Source organism: Copadichromis virginalis, linkage group LG3, assembly GCF_057382275.1.
Source record: "Copadichromis virginalis isolate Kocher_CV1m ecotype Utaka linkage group LG3, C_Virginalis_male_GT1.1, whole genome shotgun sequence".
Lineage (NCBI taxonomy): Eukaryota > Metazoa > Chordata > Actinopteri > Cichliformes > Cichlidae > Copadichromis > Copadichromis virginalis.
This window is the reverse complement of record NC_140620.1, coordinates 55,622,659-55,637,823: the sequence shown is the minus strand read 5'-3', so window position 1 is coordinate 55,637,823 and position 15,165 is coordinate 55,622,659. Positions and strand designations below refer to the sequence as shown.

Below are 15,165 nucleotides of genomic sequence, written 5' to 3'. Positions count from 1 at the left end.
TGTGTCTGTTAGAACATTTTTAAGCATACTGATGTGACTCAAATCAGTCACTCTGACATATGTTATTGGCTTGCAATCACTTCGTTGGAGTGCCGCGCAAGCAAGACTAATGTTGTCTTTACCAGCGTCGTTAAAAGGTAGTGACAGATGTCTCGGCTGCAGATTCACATATGCTGATGTTCCACTTTTTACCTCTGTTGTTCTTCTTGCTCTTACTTGTTTGATTTGGTCAAATACGGATTATCCTGCTTCTTAAATTTGGAGGATTTTTAAAGCAATTATCTGATTTAAAATTATTCCATGCTGTGTGGTACAGACTGTCAAAAAAGTTTGGATTTCAGTTTTGCTAAGGTAAAATTTGAAGTCTTATTTAGTAACAATTAGCAGGATCTGTGCTAATATTAGCTGATAGCTTACGACATCACCCTCCTGATCAAATATGGTAACCTCTGACTCCAAAATAACGACATGGCAGCTGCCCAAAAATACTTATCTTGAGTCTTTAATCTAATAAGTAGCTACAAACTGTCTATCTTTGTATACAGTCTATGATCACAATACGCCAATTTCAAAATTCTGAAAACCACCTATGGAGGACAAGGAGAAGATCCTGCCTTAGTAATGTGGATGAACGCATGTTTAACATTTCCATCCGTGAGTCTTATCTAGATTTTGTAAACAACATTTTGCTGGGTCACTGCAAACCTTTCAGTGTACTTCAGTGTAAAAATGTTTATTGCTTTATTTGTGTATTAATTCCCACCAGCTGTGGAGTTAATTTAGTTATTTCTTTGTCTACTTTTGAATGGGCGCTCCAGAGCATTAACACTTCTGTTAGTGGACAAACAACAGTCCAATCAGCTCAGTGAACACAAATCAAAACTTATTAACAGCTCCCTTTGTTAAACAAACAGAGCTAAGTAGGAGAAAACACATGTTTGTACATTGTTTTCAGGAGAGTTTTGTTGCAGAATGTGATTAGATACAAACCAGTGATGTGGTTTTCTATTATGTTTCTTACAAGTGGTTTAGAAGCAGCAGAATGAGGTGATTTCATGATCTCACAAAGCAGTATGTGCAGTAGAAACCTGCCTGTGCTGTCCTGATATTTGACTGGGTGTTATTAGTATGAGTGGTGGACGAGCTCTACTCCCCACCTGTCCTTGGTGCTAAGTCACTGTTCAAAGACTTCATTACGGGATGGCAGCCTCCGCCATCAAAAATCGAAACTCCGTGGCAAGGATATAGACCCTGGCTAATCTATCAGACATGAGCTGCCCTCAACACCCTTCCTTGGCCGCCGACCCTATCTCGCTGGAGTCAGTTGGATGGCACATATATATGTGTGTGTGTGTGTGTGTGTGTGCGTGTGTGCGTCTGAGTGTGTCTCAGCCCAGAGGCTGTGTGCCTGACATCTCTGATAATGGTGAGTGAGCTTGAATGTTCGATCTCTCCTCCTCATGTGTGTGTGCCTGCGCGTGTATCTGTGCGTGTGTGTGACAATCTCTTTGCCCTTCTCAGCAGATTACTGCTAGGAGTGAGTCTTATCTGTGTGCCAAGGTCTGGAGTCTAAGATGATGTGACAAGTGTCACTCCTGCTAACTTAGAGATGGAGAGATTTGGAGAGAGCGAGTGAGAGAGAGAGAGAGAGCAAGCAAGAGAAGACAGACTTTACGCCTAAAAAGATATGAACGCCTGACATCTGCACCTAAAGCTACCTGCAGTTGATATTCAGTACTCATAGAGTGAGAAGCCAAAGAAATCGAAAACTGTAGTGGTACCAGTTTTCAAGAACAAAAGAGTTATAGTAATTACAGACTGATGAAGATGATACCGATAAGCTATGAATCTGTTGATGGTAGATGTAATATTTTCTTTGAAAGTGCTGATCAGGAAGTACAGAAAAGGTCAGAAGGTTTTGCAAAATGCTTTTGAGGATTTCGAGAAACAATATGATAGGTTGCCAAACTCTATGCTACAGCATTAGGAAGTCAGGATTGGCAGAAATGTACGTGAGGCCAGGACATGAATGAGGACAGGGAGACAGGTGGAATTACAAACAGGTACTGGCTTTGACCCCCTTCTTGTTTACAACAGTGATAGACAAGCTGACAGATGCAATCAGGCAGGAGTCTTTGTGGATAAAGATGTTCACAGTTAACACTGTGATTGTGTAGGGAGGAGTAGGTGGGAGAGCCTGGAAAGGTGGAGGGATACGTTGGAGAGAAGAGGAGTGAAAGTCAGAAGAAGCAATGTGAATGAGAAAGAGTGACAATACAAGGAGCAGAGGTAGTGAAGATGGACAGTTTCAACTAATATGAGGCTGATGCTCAAATTTTTGTTGGGAGAGACCACATGGACAGTATTAGAAATTAGTATATCAGAGAGACGGCTCAGGTTGAGTACTTTGAAGACAATGTTAGAGAGGCAAATAATGAGATAGTAAAGAGTTTGGACAAATAATGCTGTATATCAAGCTGCCAGGCAGAAGAAAATAAGAGCAATCACAGAGGAGGTCCATGGACCTAGTGAAGGAGGACAAGCAGAGCGTTAGTGTAAAAGATGAGGATGCAGGGGATATGGTGAGACAGAGGAAGGTGATTAGGCTGTGTTAGAGTGTAAAGGTTCTCAGGCCTTGGTTTAGCTCACTGGGATGAGCAGGCGCCCATAGGCCGTTTGGCTGAGAGTGGCAAATCCGAATCTGAATCCGACCCCTGTTCATACAATACTGTCTTTCAAGCTGTATATAAAGAAATGAGGGCTTATGGCTCAAGACTTATGCACAGCACCGTAGACGCTAACTAAGCTGCCTGTACTGCTGTACTAGTCTAAGCCTGCTCAGGATGCGTTCACAAATACTTAGCAGACTATGGGAGTAATATGTCAGCAGGTGAGTATGTAGGGGTCCTCTGCTCCCATCATTCTCTGCTTTAATGTGAAACTGAAGAGAAACTAGGTGCCACTCTCCAAAAAGGGGGACTGCTTTATTGGAAAAGAAAAATGAGCTCCTTTAAATGTACTCTATTACCCGGTAGACCTTTCAGACAACTTATTAAAAACGTATACGAGTACAGGAAGAGTTAAGGATACAATAAAAGGTAAATTGTAGGAGATGTAAGGTATTTAAATTCTTCTCCACAATGCTGAATAGATATGGAATATGAGAGAATATATTGTCAGCTACATAAAGGAAAGTTTGAATTTGTATTTTTTTAAAAGGCACCTAAAATTTCAGACCCTTTTCAGTTAATTTAACTGAACAGTGTGTTTTATCATTCTGGCAGAAGCACTGAAATTGAAATTTTCACTCACGTCATGACCAGGGTCTCATCTCCTGGCTCACTCAGAAGTCCATCGACGAACACGGAGGTGCTTGTAAAGTTGTGAATGTTCCACGTCCGTCCTTCATCAATACTGAACCTGTGGGAAAGGATGAAGTGTTCAGAATCACCAAGACAGAAGCAGAGTCTCATGAAACTGTCTTCAGATATAACAAAAGAGCCTTGCCCTGATGTCAGCAAATGAAATCTTAAATAACAATCAAAAGACTAGAAATCAACATTAGACTTATCATTTGGTACTTCTAATGTTGATTTCATTTGGTACTTAATGAATTTAGATTATGTTGCCCTTTATACTGTCTGTCTAAAACCTGCGTGATTAGCACAACTAGCTAAATGCTGAATACCTAGTGCATCCTAGAAAACTGGTGTATCCACTTCATGGTGTAATTTCAGTTTATTTTCAGTACAGTTTCTCACATTGTCCCTCTGTTTGGTTCAGAAAGCTATCAGATGTTAAGGTAACTTTTTCAGCTCATAGCTAGCTTGTAGCTATTGTTTGCCATTGTTTACGGGCCTGGCAGACTCACTGAAATTATTAGTTCTTTAAACCAACTGCAATATGGATAAAATTATTTATCAGATACTAAATTTTATGTACCGTTAGAATCAATACAGAGCACATGTACTGTTTTATATTTGAAATGTAGCTCTGTTAAAACATTTCTGAATTAAAAGTATTATTGTCTTTTGAGATAAAAACAACTAAGATTTGTGTAATTCATTTTTGAAAGTAATCGCATAAAATTTTGGCAAAGCCATGGAAATATGGTTATGATCAACTACCTAACATTCATATTAGGTCAAACAATACTTTGTTTGCAGAGTCTTGACATGTTTTCTATGTGGGATAAATGGTAAATGGTAAATGGCCTGTATTTGTATAGCACTTTACTTGTCCCTAAGGACCCCAAAGCGCTTTACATATCCAGTCATCCACCCATTCACACACACATTCACACACTGGATACTGCACACATTCTTACCAACAAAATGCTTATTTTATCCCATTCTGTTGGTTTTTGTCTTTTGCCCTTCTCCCCCGTCCCTCTTCTCAGCTGTTTCTCTTTCCCTCTTTCTTTCTCCCCTTCTTTCCCCCAGTCAAGTCTGTCCCATATTCAGTAAGTGAAAATAAAATAAACAATAAAAGGTGAATCAAATGGACCATTACGGCAAGGTCAATTTGGTAAAGTAAATCCGTTGGGCATCTTTCTTTGCCTTTAGACAACAATTCTGATGGCAAAAGAGCCAAACGGGACAGGCAAAAAAAAAAAAAACCATACAAAAAGTGATTGCAAAATGTTTGATATTCTAAACATGGGAGCAGCTAGGTGCTTTCCATAGCTATGGTCTTTCACCAGAATTATCTTAGTGAGATAATAAGGTGGCTGTTAGCTTAGGAGGCAGAGCAGATCATCTGCTAGTCAGAAGGTTGGTTCTTTAATCCAAGGCTGCCAGACAAGATACTGAATCACACAATGAGTGAGGAGTTTGAACTTTAGATTAAAAAAAACCCCCAAAAGCTTATGCAGTAGAAAACTGTTCAATTTAAAACTGGTTAATATGAGATGAGGGTGTACCTTTTGATTTCCTTCATGTTCACTTCAATTCAATTTTATCTATATAGGGTTATAGACAACAATAGTTGCCTCAAGGCATGCCATGTTGTAAAAACCCTACAATAATAGATACCCCCTCATAAGCAAACTCTTGTGACAGTGGGACAGAAAACTCAATTTTTAACAGAATGAAATATACGTTTACAACAGATATTTTTAGTAGGTTAAATGAAACATCATTCTAAAGTCATGGAAATTCATTGGTAAAAATGTGTATAAGAACTGTGTAATTTGTTTTTTATAAGTAAAACTATGTAGTGCGAAAATGCACATACATAACAAAGTTGGATCACTGAAGTTGTCTATACATAGAAAATTGACAAAATACAGCATTCATTGCTAATTAAGTGCTTTTTATGCTTTTAGTCACAATGAGATCCTTTTTGTGAAACTCAAATGTCTGTTATTCAAGTTTTCTTTAGTCCTGTCTAAAATGAGGTTTGTGAAGCAAGCAAGAAGAGCCATCTGCCCAGCTTTATTTACTGTGCCGACAACTCATGCCATCAACAGTGGCAGCAGTACTGAATAAGTGTGACTGTGTGATGGAGAGGGATCAATGTTGAATCGAGCAGTGTGTGGCTCGCTCTGCGGGCTGTGTTTTAACGATGTCCTAACAAGGAGTGCAATAAGATAATCACTGGGTAAACAGGCACTGTGAAAGAAAAACAGAATGGATATACAAAGCCATCAAAGCTAGGCCTTGCTAGGCCTTTTTATGCGTCAAACAAAGGGTTCTCTAATCTAACAGTGTGTGAAGCCACTTTCCAAAGGCAGAATCAGTTACGTCTTGGGGCCTTTCAACTTTAATTCCTTAAAATTGATGAATCAAGGAGTACTGAGGTGTGAATGTAAGCAGGCTATGAATTTCACTCAGACTCTGTTCCTTCATTTCTACTCACTACTTCTTGTAACATCTGACGTGTACAACCAAGCGCAACATCATGAAAGACTTCTGACAGTTCAAGTTTTATTATCTACAGGACAAAGACACTAATGGGCACCACCAAGAGAGTTCTTGGCATTAGAACAAGAAAGCAGAATAAAACTGCCAAGGGGACGGTTCGTCCAAATTCCTTGCCTCTGAGTTTGGTCATTTGGATTAACTATAAAAACATTTGCCCTTCAAAGTGATCAGACAGCAGATCACAGGTAATTCGAGGCATGCTGAGACCCTAAAAGTCTTTCACCAGAATGATTTTGTTATTTATCAGTAATAATGGTATGAGTGATATGGATGAGTGAATAGTAAATGAGGCGCTAAAGGCTCTTTTAGACTTTGGTTCATTTGACCGAGGAAAGAAAAAAGACATTGCTATCTAACAAAACACATAGTTACATAAAATGAGGCATAACGCAGTGACTAGACAGGTTTAGTGCCATCATCCTGCATGATCAGTTCTTATCATAGTAACTAAATATGATATATATTTGAACTGCTTTTTGTCAGCTTTCTATACGTATAAATACGATCCCTAAAGACCATGGAAACTTTGACCAGATGGCAACTGATGATGGACTCGTTGAGCAATAATGCCTTTTTTCTCTTTTAGAGTTATTCTTTTTATAATAAAGAGCTTTATGTCTGTGAAGGTTCTCAGTCATCCAGGTCATTGTAGTCAAAGGAGCTTGCAAAGAAAAGCGTCCTAATTACTCCAAGTTTGTGTTCCAGAGGGTGATGGGAGTCAAAGAGGAGGTACTGGTCCGTGTGTGTGGGCTTCCGGTTCTATGTTAAGGTTGCCGTTCTCTTCAATGTGCACAGCGCAGTCCAGGAAAGGCAAACAGTCGTCCTTTGTGTCTTCCCTGGTGAACTTGATGTTTTAATCCACAGCGTTAATGTGCACAGTGAAGGATTCCACTTCTTGTGTCTTGATTTTGACCCAGGTGTCGTCTACATATCTGTACCAGTGGCTGGGTACTCTTCCTTTGAAAGAGCCAAGAGCCTTCCTTTCCACTTCTTCCATGTAAAGGTTGGCTACAATAGGTGACACGGGGGAGTCCATGGCACAGCCATGTTTTTGTCTGTAGAAGCCTTCGTTGTATTTGAAGTATGTTGTGGTAAGGCAGAGGTCTAACAGTGTGCAAATCTGATCGGGTGTGAAGTTGGTCCTGTCTTCCAAGGAGCTGTCTTCTTGTAGTCGTTTTCTGACAATCTCCACTCAAAAGGAAGCACTCAAAACGTGCGGCAATCCTAAATGGGCGTTCTTAAAGTCAGCAAAGAGGCACAGAAAAGAAGACCAGACACCAGCGAGGGAGGATAAGAAGGACAGACGCAACAACATTGTCATCCCCTATGTAGCCGGTGTATCAGAAAAACTCAGGAGAGTTTTCTCCAAGCATGACATCCTGGTGCATTTCAGACCCAGCAACACACTCAGACAAAAACTGGTTCACCCGAAAGACAAAACGCCAAAACACAGACTTAACAATGTGGTGTATGCTGTACAGTGCAGCGAGGAATGCCCAGACCTCTACATTGGAGAGACCAAACAGCCACTTCACAAGCGCATGGCACAACACAGAAGAGCCACCTCCACAGGACAAGACTCAGCAGTCCATCTGCATCTTAAGGATAAAGGACACTCTTTTGAGGATGCCAATGTTCACATTTTGGACAGAGAGGACAGATGGTTTGAAAGAGGAGTGAAAGAAGCCATCTATGTCCACTGTGAGCGACCATCTTTGAACAGAGGCGGTGGTTTACGACACCAACTGTCTGCCATCTATAATCCAGTTTTGAGTTCCCTCCCCAGACGCCTTAACGCCCACTCACATCCTGGGCCATCTGACCTCAGGAATTCGCATGATAAGGTGGGGCCAGGTTTCACAATAAGCTCACCCGAAACCCTGGCTGATTGGGACCCACACCCATTTTCACACCTTGGCTCAGGCGATTAAAAGATCATCAATCAGGGGGTCCTTTTGTCCCTCTGTGGGGGGTTACTCCCACTAGGTTTAAATCTGGGACTCTCCCCCATTTAACCTTAGAACTGAAGAAGCTTCTCGGATGAGAGGTGAAACGTCTTCAAGCAACTTAAAGAAGTCCAGACGCTTTTCTTTGCAAGCTCCTTTGACAATAAAGAGCTATAATTATATCTGTGTGGCCTGGCTTAACCTCACAGAGACAAAGAAGCAAAGCTGATAAAAAACAATGGGTAGAAAGGAGAAAGACCCTCCTACTCTCCTGGCAGAGGTCTGAAGGATCTTCTAGGAATCACTCAACCATCCATATCTGTTGCTCTCTAAGGCTCTCAGTGTAAGTTACCACACCACCTTACCCCAGTAAGAAGAAAACCTCTTTTATTGTACAGAAAATCCAGGGTTAACCATGAAGTGAAAATTCTGCTCCCTCATTCACCAAACTAATTAATTATCTCGTTTCCATCTTTTAGTAATATGAACTGAGAAAAGTCAAGCGTGCAGCTGCCAAGATGCCACTTGCCACCAGTTTGGCCATATTTCAGAGCTGCAATATCACTGGAGTGCCCAAAAGCACAAGGTGTGCAATACTCAGAGACATGGCCAAGACGACCACCACTGAACAAGACACACAAGCTGAAACGTCAAGACTGGGCCAAGAAATATCTCAAGACTGGTTTTTCTAAGGTTTTATGGACTGATGAAATGAGAGTGAGTCTTGATGGGCCAGATGGATGGGCCCGTGGCTGGATTGGTAAAGGGCAGAGAGCTCCAGTCCGACTCAGACGCCAGCAAGGTGGAGGTGGAGTACTGGTTTGGGCTGGTATCATCAAAGATGAGCTTGTGGGGCCTTTTCGGGTTGAGGATGGAGTCAAGCTCAACTCCCAGTCCTACTGCCAGTTTCTGGAAGACACCTTCTTCAAGCAGTGGTACAGGAAGAAGTCTGCATCCTTCAAGAAAAACATGATTTTCATGCAGGACAATGCTCCATCACACTCGTCCAAGTACTCCACAGCGTGGCTGGCAAGAAAGGGTATAAAAGAAGAAAAACTAATGACATGGCCACCTTGTTCACCTGATCTGAACCCCATTGAGAACCTGTGGTCCATCATCAAATGTGAGTTTTACAAGGAGGGAAAACAGTACACCTCTCTGAACAGTGTCTGGGAGGCTGTGGTTGCTGCTGCACGCAAGGTTGATGGTGAACAGATCAAAACACTGACAGAATCCATGGATGGCAGGCTTTTGAGTGTCCTTGCAAAGAAAGGTGGCTATGTTGGTCGCTGATTTGTTTTTGTTTTGTTTTTGAATGTCAGAAATGTATATTTGTGAATGTGGAGATGTTATATTGGTTTCACTGGTAAAAATAAATAATTGAAATGGGTATATATCTGTTTTTTGTTACGTGGCCTAATAATTATGCACAGTAATAGTCACCTGCACACACAGATATCCCCCTAAAATAGCTAAAACTAAAAACAAACTAAAAACTACTTCCAAAAACATTCAGCTTTGATATTAATGAGTTTTTTGGGTTCATTGAGAACATGGTTGTTGTTCAATAATAAAATTATTCCTCAAAAATACAACTTGCCTAATAATTCTGCACTCCCTGTATACAGGCAGTGTGCTAGGGAGTCTTCTCATTTCTCAGCCTGCTGCCTTTTCATAATTAGCTGATATGAATGCCTTTTGAGAGCTACAGAGTGTAAAAAAAAAACTCATTCAAGTTTGAGTGAGTGTATGAGGAGCTGGGGAATTATCGGAAATGATTTGAGGGAGTGTGTGTGTGTGTACAGTCACTTATAAAAGTCGAGATGCACTCTTCAAGTGTCTGTGAAATGGCATGGCTTTGATGCACACAGTTGTAGCTATCTTACCCCCGCTTGGGAACATGGTGTAATCATTTTGGAGAGTCAAAGGCACTACAGAATCTGGGAACAAGTCATATTTTCAGGATTTGGAAAGATAGTATGGAGTGTATAAATTTGGAGGACTTTATGAAGAAGCATTTCAGGTCAAGAACAGTTCTTAATATACAAGTACTGACAACCTACCCAGTCCTCCACCTATACTTGTTTACTAATATATTTTTCCTTTTCTTGCCATTATACACTTTTTTGTCATCTTTGCTTGCTGTGTGTGATAGGTTAAACCAGGCCACAGACTTACTGAAAGCTCTTTAATATAAAAGGAATACATTACCCCTAAAAGAAAAAAACAATCACATTACTTCCCTAATGTGAAGTAAAATAAAATATATTCCAGTTTTTACCACTAATGACTACCTTCTAAAGCAGTTAATAGGAGAAGTTCACATTAAACTATGAAGTATAATACCAAGGTTCAAAAGAAAACTTTCTAAGATTAAAAAAACAAACAATGGGACTGGACAAAATCATAATGTTGTCTCTCACATGTACACAGAAGAAATACTTATCCTCAAGAGTTTCACTTCTAGGTAAAAAAGGTTAATAATAAATCTTAATAGTGACGCTTATAAATACAACTTACACTTTCCAATACATTACTGTTCAGAAGTATGCCAGATGACATACAAAGCAGAAAAGACACCATTCAAAGGCTGACCATGAACTGCAGTGTCCCAGGTTTTAGGATCATTTTTCAGGGTGCACTGTATATGCAATTTATAGCACAGCAAAGTACTGTGGATATAGAGAAAGGCTGCATACTAATGTATAATGGATAAAAATGTGTTTTGTGTGTGGTATAAAAATGTTGTTGTTGATAATTCTTCATAATGCAATCAGTAATTTTGTTTATAAAGGGCAGTATTTTCCAACTTTTTGGAGCCACAGCACATATTTCACATTAGAAAAACCACACCACCAAACAAAAATGTAACAAAAAACATATTGATAATTTTCTTACGCGCACCAGGTATAGCGGAATTGGCTTGGTTTATCCTCAGTATACCTTTTTACGTTCTTCTGACCACTACTCAAACATTGATATAGGCGTTCTTATATATGCAGCTAGCATGCTGAAAAGGCAAGTGTTTTTAGTTGTCTCTAGGTCTCTGTTCTCCATACCTCATGAACACCTAATATGCATTACATGCATTACACCAAGTCAGCAAAATATTCAGATTCTTCACATTTCCAGGGCATTGAAAGTGGAATGCTGTCAAAGCTGTTTGCCTTTCTGAATAATGCACAATCACCCCTTTGATATCTGGGTTTAGGCTATAGGAACGTGGGCCTGTCACTCCAAACTCTCCAGATGTTTACACCTGAAAAGAACCCCTTGCTGTCACTTTTAAATACAGTAGCCAACTTTAATTTTCTAACTTGTAGGTTTAATCATTTGCAGGGGCAATATTTTTACTTCAACCACATAACAAAGTATTTTTCAGAGCCTAAACCTAACCAGGTGTAGTGTTACTTAGACTATCAACAAAACATGAATGAAAACCAAAGGAAGCAAAGTTTAAATACACAGCTACAAAAAGGATACAAAATAAGATGTACTGCACTAATCCACTAATGCCAGTGCTGCTTCATCTATTATTCATGTGCACGATATTTCAGCAGTCAAGGCGCATATGGAAAGGGTATATCTGGCACCTCTCTAAAGACATTCGTATCAGAATGTCAACAGGCTGGCAGTAACTGATGCTTTGGGAGGGATCACCTAAAATAATATAGGAATATAGTCGCCGATCTCCGACTCACCCCAGAGATCTCCAGAACACCGGAGGCTGCCCACTCTCCCCGGCTGGGCGGAAGTGCACGCAGACGGCGCCGAGATCGTAAACAAAGGCGAGGTAGGCGCGGAGGGCTACGGGCTAAGCTAAAGCTAACACCACACCGGCTGCCTTTACCCAGTATTTTTCTCGCCAATGTCCGTTCTCTGGCAAACAAAATGGATGAGATACGGCTCTCCATCACTAACAACAGACGGATTATGGACTCAAATGTCATGTTTTTCACCGAAACATGGCTGAACAACAGCTGCCCGGACAATGCTATCGAGTTAGCAGGACGCCACACACACCGAGCCGACAGGCTAGCAGATGACTCCGGCAAGACCAGAGGTGGAGGTTTGTGCATTTATATTAACAATGCTTGGTGCATGAACTCCACTACTACTGAGAGTCACTGCTCACCTAATGCGGAGTTTTTAATGGTCAAATGCAGACCTTATTATCTCCCCAGAGAATTCACTTCGATCATACTCACTGCCGTGTATATACCCCCCGACGCTAATGCTAGGTTGGCCATGAAAGAACTTTCTGCAGCCATTAACAAACACCAGAATAAACACCCCGAGGCTGCTTTTATTGTTGCTGGCGACTTCAACCACACCAACTTAAAGACAGTCCTCCCCAGATTCCACCAACATGTCTCCTGCCACACCAGAGGAGACAAGACTTTAGACCATGTGTATTCCAACCTGGCTGGAGCCTACAAAGCCACACCCCTCCCCCACATTGGACAATCGGACCATCTCTCCCTGTTCCTCACACCTCGGTATTCACCACTCATCCAACGTGTGAAACCTGCTGTGAGGACAATTAAAGTGTGGCCAGAGGGGACAGACGCAGTGCTCCAGGACAGATTTAAAAACACAGACTGGAATATGTTCACCCACACAGACCTGGACCAGTACGCCTCATCTGTACTGGATTACATCTCCAAAACCACAGACAGTGTCACCACCCAGAAACGGATCACCATGTACCCCAACCGGGATGTTCGTCTCCTCCTGAAGGCCCGCAACACTGCCTTTAGGTCAGGAGATGCACACGCCTACAGTACAGCCAGGGCTAATCTAAAGAAGGGCATCAAAAAAGCCAAACACCATTACAAAAAGAAGGTAGAAGAACACTTCTCCAACTCCAACCCCCGACGCATGTGGCAAGGACTCCAGACCATCACAGACTACAGGACCACCAAACCCTCTCCCGCATCCTCTGATGTCTCCTTCCTAAACGAGCTCAACAACTTTTATGCTCGTTTTGAGCGAGGGAACCCCACAACCACAACCAAAGCAGACATGACGCCAGACCACCAACCTCTGACTCTCTCCCCCACCGATGTAGGAGCGGTGCTGAGCAGGATCAATGTCCACAAGGCTGCAGGCCCTGATGGCATCCCCGGGCGTGTTCTCAGAGCGTGTTCTGGGGAGCTTGCAGGAGTGATCACAGACATATTCAATCTGTCCTTGGCCCACGCTGTGGTACCGGCCTGCTTCAAATCCACCTCCATCGTCCCGATACCCAAAAACTCCAACCCATCTTGCCTCAATGATTACCGCCCAGTAGCACTCACCCCCATCATCACTAATCTTGCCTCAATGATTACCGCCCAGTAGCACTCACCCCCATCATCACTAAGTGCTTAGAGCGACTGGTCCTAGCACACTTCAAATCCTGTCTCCCCCCCACCCTGGACCCCCACCAATTCGCATACTGCCGGAACAGGAGCACAGAGGATGCAGTCTCCATCGCAATGCACTCTGTCCTCTCACACCTGGACAACAACAACACCTACGCCAGAATGCTGTTTATAGACTTCAGTTCAGCATTCAATACAATCCACCCCTCACAACTCATCAGGAAACTGACAGACCTGGGTATCAGTTCCCTCATCTGCAAATGGTTACTGGACTTCCTGACCAACCGCCCCCAACATGTCCGGCTGGATAACCGCTGCTCATCTACCATCACAATGAACACCGGTGTACCACAAGGCTGTGTGATGAGCCCTTTCCTCTACTCCCTCTTCACCCACGACTGCAGACCTGCTGATGGTTCCAACACCATCATTAAGTTTGCAGATGACACCACGGTGATTGGCCTCATCAGTGACAACGATGAGGCCGCCTACAGGGAGGAGGTGGATCGTCTGGCTGAGTGGTGCGACAGAAACAACCTGCTGCTTAACACCGAGAAGACCAAGGAGCTCATCGTGGACTACAGGAGGAATGCTGACCCACATCCACCCATCCACATTAAGGGGACGGCTGTGGAGCGTGTGAGCAGCTTCAAGTTCCTGGGAGTCCACATCTCCGAGGATCTCACCTGGACGACCAACTGCTCCAAGCTGGTCAAGAAGGTTCACCAGCGCCTCTTCTTCTTGAGGACTCTGAGGAAGAACCACCTGTCCTCAGACATCCTGGTGAACTTCTATTGCTGCACCATCGAGAGCATCCTGACCAACTGTATAACAGTCTGGTACGGGAACTGCTCTGCCTCGGACCGGAAGGCGTTGCAGAGGGTCGTGAAAACTGCCCAGCGCATCGCCGGAGCACCACTTCCTACCATAAAAGACATCTACAGGAAGCGGTGTCTGAAAAGGGCTGGGAAAATCATCAAAGACCCCAGTCACCCATCACATGGACTCTTCACCCTCCTGCCCTCTGGGAGGCGCCACAGGAGCCTCCGGACTAAGACCACCAGGTACCGGAACAGCTTCTTCCCCACAGCTGTCAGACTCCTGAACTCTGCCTCCTGACATCTGACCCACGTTAAACTCATGGACTGAACATACACACACCCACAATGGACAACTGTACCCTCAAACACAATAATAACATGGACTGAACCACCACTCACAACCACCAGCACTTTATATAGCCTCTGTAGAAACTATCTACACCCTCACTTATCTTAACTGCACTAATGTATAGCTCTGTGTAAATAATCATTCTGTACATTCGATAATCTTTAATCCTACAACTGTTTACAACTTGCATAGTTCCCATTTCTGTATAGCTGTATATCCCAGATTCTGTAAAGTTATTTATCTCATATTCTGTATAGTTTTTCATATTTATATCCTGTTCATATCCTGTACATAGCTTGTACTCACTACAGCCTGTACATACTTATAGTTATAGAATATTCACAACATACTTCATACCGTGTACATTATAACATACCATAATAGACCCATTTCTGTAATATACTCACATATCTATATTATTGCTAATATATATTGTAATATATCTATATCACTAAAGCACTTCTGGATGGATGCAAACTGCATTTCGTTGCCCTGTACCTGTGCATGTGCAATGACAATAAAGTTGAATTCTATTCTATTCTATTCTATTCTAAACAAGTCTCAACTACAAAAAAGAAAGGAATAACCTTTAGACCTTTATTATAACATTGCTAGTTAATATGGTTAAGTGGCATGCATTATTTTTCCATTGAAGGTATGATTGATTATAATAAACTAGTTTGCAAAGAGTAAACTTTGATTTGGCTTTGGCATTTGTCTGGCAGATGCACATTACCCTGCCATGCCAGCTAAATTAAG

The 15,165-nt window shown here is 42.1% G+C and overlaps 1 protein-coding gene across 3 annotated transcripts in view; it reads right to left on the bottom strand.

Annotated features, from left to right (window-relative positions):
- sorcs2 (sortilin-related VPS10 domain containing receptor 2) overlaps nucleotides 1–15,165 on the bottom strand; it is a 385,062-nt gene that overhangs the window by 14,156 nt on the left and 355,741 nt on the right. For all 3 annotated transcript variants that reach the window (XM_085451748.1, XM_085451747.1, XM_085451749.1), the window contains exon 14: nucleotides 3,313–3,420. In XM_085451748.1, coding sequence (XP_085307874.1) covers nucleotides 3,313–3,420 — 108 coding nt within the window. The remainder of the gene's footprint in view (nucleotides 1–3,312; nucleotides 3,421–15,165) is intronic.